The 5,734-nt window shown below is 37.2% G+C and overlaps 1 protein-coding gene across 1 annotated transcript; it reads right to left on the bottom strand.

The window, feature by feature from the left end:
- Nucleotides 1-4,352: 4,352 nt before the first annotated feature.
- LOC138881390 (uncharacterized mitochondrial protein AtMg00810-like) lies at nt 4,353-5,336 on the bottom strand. The gene is made up of 2 exons (XM_070161612.1): nt 5,173-5,336; nt 4,353-5,121 (listed from the first exon to the last, which is right to left on the bottom strand). Exons 1-2 carry the CDS (start codon nt 5,334-5,336, stop codon nt 4,353-4,355), a joined length of 933 nt encoding a protein of 310 aa, XP_070017713.1.
- Nucleotides 5,337-5,734: the final 398 nt, after the last annotated feature.

The raw sequence follows: 5,734 nt of genomic DNA, 5'->3' as shown, positions 1-5,734 counted from the left end.
CAAAACAAATTATATATTTGAGCTCGTGAGGGAATGGGTAATCGGGTTTAGGTCCGAATTTCGGGTTTGGACCAAGCGGGTCCGGGGTCGATTTTTGACTTTTTGGGAAAATCCTTATAAAACCTATTTTCATGCATTAGAATTGATTCATTTAGCATTTAATGATACTGTTAAGCAAATTATGGCTAGATACAAGCGAGTTGGTAGTGGAAACAAGAGGTAAAGCGGTAATTGAGGATTGAATTGTGTTTGTTGCATCGAGGTAAGTGTTTGGTCTAACCTTAGCTTGAGGGATTAGAAGTTGTGTCCAATTTGCTATTTGCTTCTTGTTGAGTACGATGTATAGGCATGGTGACGAGTATCTATACGTTGGTGTCAAGCATGACCGTTGGTCTTATATTGCGGTTTTCATGATTTCGTTGTATTATTCATGCCTTGGTGAAGATTCCTAATTATTGTATAAAGCTTGTGGAAGTAATTGTGACCTATGAACATTGAGGAGCGTTGGCTCAAGTTGTATAGCGAAATTGCGAAAGTATAAGTGACAATTGAACTTTTAGAGCATTGGCTCGAGTTGTGAATGAGTTGTGAAAGTATAAGTGATAATCGAATCTCTAGAGCATTGGCTCGAGTTGTGAAGTGAATTGTAAAGTAAAATTGAGAAAGAGAAGAGATCATTATGTTGTCACCCTTGTCGGGCTATTGTTGATTTGTTTGTTGTTCCCTTGCCGGATTTAATTGTTTAATTGTTGTTCCCTTGCCGGGATTTAATTGGTGACTTGTTGTTCCCTTTATTTCCTTACCCTATTGTTTGTGATTATTTTTTGGGTGAGGAAAAGAGTTAAAGCACGAAGGGTGATGTCGTGCATTATTTGTTACTGTGAGAAAAGAGTGTAACGCACGAAGGGTGATGTTGTGTCGCACGATGTACCATTCAGTGTCGATTTTATTGATTATATGGTGAGGAAAGAGAGTAAAAGCACGAAGGGTGATGTCGTGCACATTTTTATTATATGATTGCTTTGGTGAGGACGAGAGTAAAAGCATGAAGGGTGATGTCGTGCATGTGTTGATTTCTGATTCTTTGTTGATATCCAAGTTATGTTGTTTCTTTCATTACTTGTTGTTATTTTATTTACTTCGAGGTTATAGATTCCCTTACCCTATTTGCCTGTTGATGGTTGTTTGGGTAAGGAAGAGCGTAAAGTACGAAGGGTGATGTCGTGCACTTATTTTTGATTTCCTAATTTTTATTGATAACTGTGTTATGGTTTCTCTACACTAAATTGTTGATTTCCTGTTGATACTTGTTGTACCCCGCAGCATGATTTCCCCTTCCTATTTCCAATTGAACTGTGGAGATCCTTATATTTATTTGTTGCTCTTCTGTTACTACTCGATGTTTCCCCGAAACATGTTTTCCCCTTCTCATACTTGACTATATATGATTGTTTCTTTCTGTACTTCTTTTCTGTTGTATTTAGTTAAATTGCACAGGTTTATGTGGTAGTCTGGTCCTAGCCTCGTCACTACTTCGCCGAGGTTAGGGTAGACACTTACCAGCACATGGGGTCGGTTGTGCTGATACTATACTCTGCACTGTATATAGATCCAGGAGCAGCTTTCAGACAGTAGTTGGAGGGCTTCCTTCAGTCCACTCGTAGACCCAAGGTAGACCTGTAGGCGTCCGCAGGCCCTGGCGTCTCCCTCTATCTTTATTTCCTGTTTCATTTCCTTTGTTCAGAAACAGTGTATTGTATTTCTTCAGACCTTGTATGTAGTAACTCTTAGACAGTCTGTGACACCGTGACACCAGGTTTTAGGGTATTTGAGGTTTTTAAAAGTTGTAATAGACATAGCCTTAAGATTTATAATTGTTGACGTCCGCTTATTTATTTAAAATTCCGCTTTTATTATATTATCGGCTTGTGTTTGTTAAAAGAGGCAAAAATAAAAGTGTAGCAAGTAGTTAAGGTTTTGCTTGCCTAGCTCCCATTAGTAGGCGCCATCAAGACTCCCGAGGGTGGGAAATCCGGGGCGTGACAAGTACGAAAAATCTTTTGAAAGAGGCATATGAATTCATTATTTTATCTTCAGTAATTTTATATTAATTAAAATAATATACATGTGTAATGTACATTCATTTTTTATTCATGTATGTTGTACGTATATTTTTATTTTATTCAGGTGCAATATACGTGCACAAAATTAAAGACTAATAAACTATAATTATTGTGCTTATAGTGTTTAATAGTATCGTAGGAATTCGGTGATACCGGAGCTTTGGGATGTACGGGTGGCGTATGAGCAAAGACAAATTCATAATTTAAATTTGATAGATTTAACCTTTAAATTATAATCATTAACTTTATTGCGCGTTTGAAAATATGAATTTATAGTTTCATATTTATTAAAAATGTAAAAATTCTTGATTCTTCACATGTATATTAAGCCTCATGTGGAGAAGCTAACCAGAGTAATGTATTAAAGTTGGAATAAATTAATTATAAGTCAATGGATTCTTACCATTTTTTGAGCAAAGGATAATGACCATTAGGCTGACCATTTATAGTGAAAACCTGAGATTACTAATCTTGCCTCCTGAGGCAATATTACTCAGATACAGTTTCCCTAATATCTTTCTTCCACCACTCGCCTGTGGATCAAACAAAATAAGAATAGTTTAGAGTCTTGGTTTTTGCAAGAAATTAAATACGGAGAAAAATCCATGCATATTGAAATATTATTCGAATATTCCCAATCCTTGCCTTCATTCGTCCTTATTCCTTTGTCTCTCTCTGGCATATCTGGAAAAATAGAAACAAAAACCTCTTCGAGCACAAACACGATTATGTTAGCCTCAATTCCTTATTAAATGCAGTTCAAGAGTTTTTTTATCTTGGAAGGACCCATGGCACCACAACCCAAAAATACCGCTATATATCAAGTTGCAACCTCCAAATGTGGGTTTCTTCAAATTAAACAGTGATGGAGCTACTAGCACTTCTAGTAGGTTTTCAAGCTATGGTGGAGTCATCCGTGATTGGCTTGGTCGCTGGAAAATAGGCTTCTCGGGATGCACATACTAGGCCAACAATTTACACATGGAATTGATTGCTCTACTGAAAGGCCTTCAAATGGATCTTCGACACAACCTACTACCTTTGGAAGTTGAAACTGACGCAACTGAGGTAATAGACCTACTAACCAATCATAATCTTGCTTACTCGTACTTGATTGATGATAGCAGGTCCGTGATCCACCAGCTAGGTAATCCACTCATCAAGCATACATATCAGGAGCAGAACATGGTAACAGGTCGCCTAGCGAAGCAAGTTTTTGAATCACACCCAGCTATCAACACTACAGTTCACTATGAAGCGTCAACTTTTGTTAGTGACCTCTTGCATGCAGATGTACATGGCCCGCCATATGTCCGGCGTATCTCTCCAAGCTCACATCCGCACCCTACTGCAGTTGGCACGTCTTTGAACTCGTCACCTTCCTCTACTGTTGGGAAAAATGATATCCCGCCCAGAAATAATATCCACGGTAAATATAACAATAACACAAGAGAGTAACAAAAATACCAAATCTTTTAACGAGGTAAAATATAATACTCGAGCGGAGCAATATTTTAACTATAATATTACAACTTAGTAGTGTCAAAAGACTATTACAACTTCAAAAAAAATAACAATACTCTTTATTTTAAACACCTCACTATAATATTACTCACATTCACTATTTATCATACAGGCTACAATCTGTGGATTACTCTCTCTAGGCTCTCTGATTTTTGGTGTGCTAAATGAGAAACCGAAGGGTGCTATTTATAGTAACTCTTGTCGCAAATCAAACCAATCACAATGGTTGGTTTTGCAACTTGCAAATCTGTTTGCAAGTCTATTTTGGTTATGCCATCGATTTTGTATTTGCAAATTGGTATGGATTTTGCATCTGCAAATTAGCATTGTAGGAGCCCACCATTTTCCATTCTCCAATAATCTTATTTAGTTATTTTTATTTTATTTTAATAAGGATCCCACAAATCCCTCCCTTAATTTTGAATTTTTCTTCTTCATTTCAAGTCTTGATCTTAAACTCTGAAAATCTTCAAACTCGAGAGGCTTTGTGAAGATATCTGCAACTTGATCATGAGATTTCACATATTTGAGCTCGACTTCCTTCTTTGCAATGCATTCTCTGATAAAGTAGTACCTTGTATCTATATGCTTGCTTCGATCATGATACACTGGATTCTTCGTGAGTGCCTGTGCGGATTTGTTATCAATATAAATCTCTGTAGGATCAATTTGTGGCAAATTGAGCTTCTTCAATAATCTTCTCGGTCAAATAGCATGACATGTACATGATGTTGCTGCTATATATTCAGCTTCACAAGTCGAGAGAGTAACAATGGACTGTTTCTTTGAACTCCAAGAAATAACATAATCACCCAAGAAAAATAGAAAACAAGTTGTACTTTTTCTATCATCAATATCTCCAGCATCATCACTATCACAAAATCCCTTAAGATTGAAATCATTAAAAGAAGAATAAAATAACCCAAAGTCAATCGTACCTTTTAGGTAACGAAGAATTTTTCTAGTGACTTTCAAATGAGTGGAGGTAGGAGCTTCCATGAAGCGGCTTACTACTCCAACTGCAAAGAGTATAGTTGGCCTGGTACAAGTCAAGTACCTCAAACTTCCCACAAGGCTTTTGAAAAATGTGGGATCCACTTTTTCTCCTTCATTAAACTTGGACAATTTTGTCCCACTCTCCATCGGTATGTTCACGGGGTTGCAATCGAGTATGTTGAACTTTTTCAATATCTCGTTTGTATAGCTTTCTTGAGAGATAAAAATTCCATCCTTCATCTGCTTCACTTCTAGGCCCAGGTAGTATGACATGAGCTCTACATCCGTCATCTCGAACTCACGAGACATATCTTTCTTAAAAGCTTTAAACAAACTTGGGTTATTGCCCGTAAAAATAAGATTATCAACATAAAGACAAACAAGAAAGATATCTCCATTAGTATGAACTTTAAGGTAAAGAGCATATTCATGGAGACAATGAGTAAACCCATTGTCTTGAAAATATTTGTCAATGCAACTATTCCATGCTCATGGGGCTTACTTTAATCCATATAAAGCTTTCTTCAACCGCAACACTTCATCTTTATAGTTTTTGACCACGAAGCCCAATGGTTGTTCAACATAGACTTCTTCTTCAAAATAGCCATTCAAGAAAGCTGACTTGACATCTAGTTGATGGATCTTCCACTTCATTTGTGTCGCCAAAGAGATCAGCAAACGAATCATCTCCATGCGGGCAACAGGTGCATAGACTTCTTCATAGTCAATTTCTTGCCTTTGCTTGTAGCCTTTAGCCACAAGTCATGCCTTGTATCTCGCCACATCTCCATTAGCATTCTTCTTTATCTTGTATACCTATTTCACTCCAATTGCTCGATGACCCTGGGGAAGAGTTGTTAACTCCCGAGTGTTGTTCTTCTCTATTGACTCAATCTCCTCCTCCATGGCTTGTCTCCACCTTTTTTGTCTGTAACAGCTTCATCAAAGTTCATTGGTCACTGTCAGCAAAGAGACAACATAAAAAATCAAAATTAGTAACTTCTTGTGTGTCCTCATAGAGCTCTTGAATACTACTTGTCCTTTGCGGCTGTGTATTTAAACTCACTTGAGAAGAGGGAGATACAACATTA

This window comes from Nicotiana sylvestris, chromosome 11, assembly GCF_000393655.2.
Source record: "Nicotiana sylvestris chromosome 11, ASM39365v2, whole genome shotgun sequence".
In the NCBI taxonomy this organism is placed as follows: Eukaryota; Viridiplantae; Streptophyta; class Magnoliopsida; order Solanales; family Solanaceae; genus Nicotiana; species Nicotiana sylvestris.
Note: the sequence above shows the minus strand (reverse complement) of the source record. Positions and strands in the feature narration are given on the sequence as shown.

What these genes read in the sequence shown, in the direction of transcription:
- LOC138881390 (XM_070161612.1), bottom strand. Translation starts at nt 5,336, where the DNA reads ATGGAGATGATTCGTTTGCTGATCTCTTTGGCGACACAAATGAAGTGG. An exon ending in TATAAAGATGAAGTGTTGCG is followed by an intron (nt 5,122 to 5,172) that starts GTTGAAGAAAGC and finishes AGCATGGAATAG; the next exon opens with TTGCATTGACAAATATTTTC.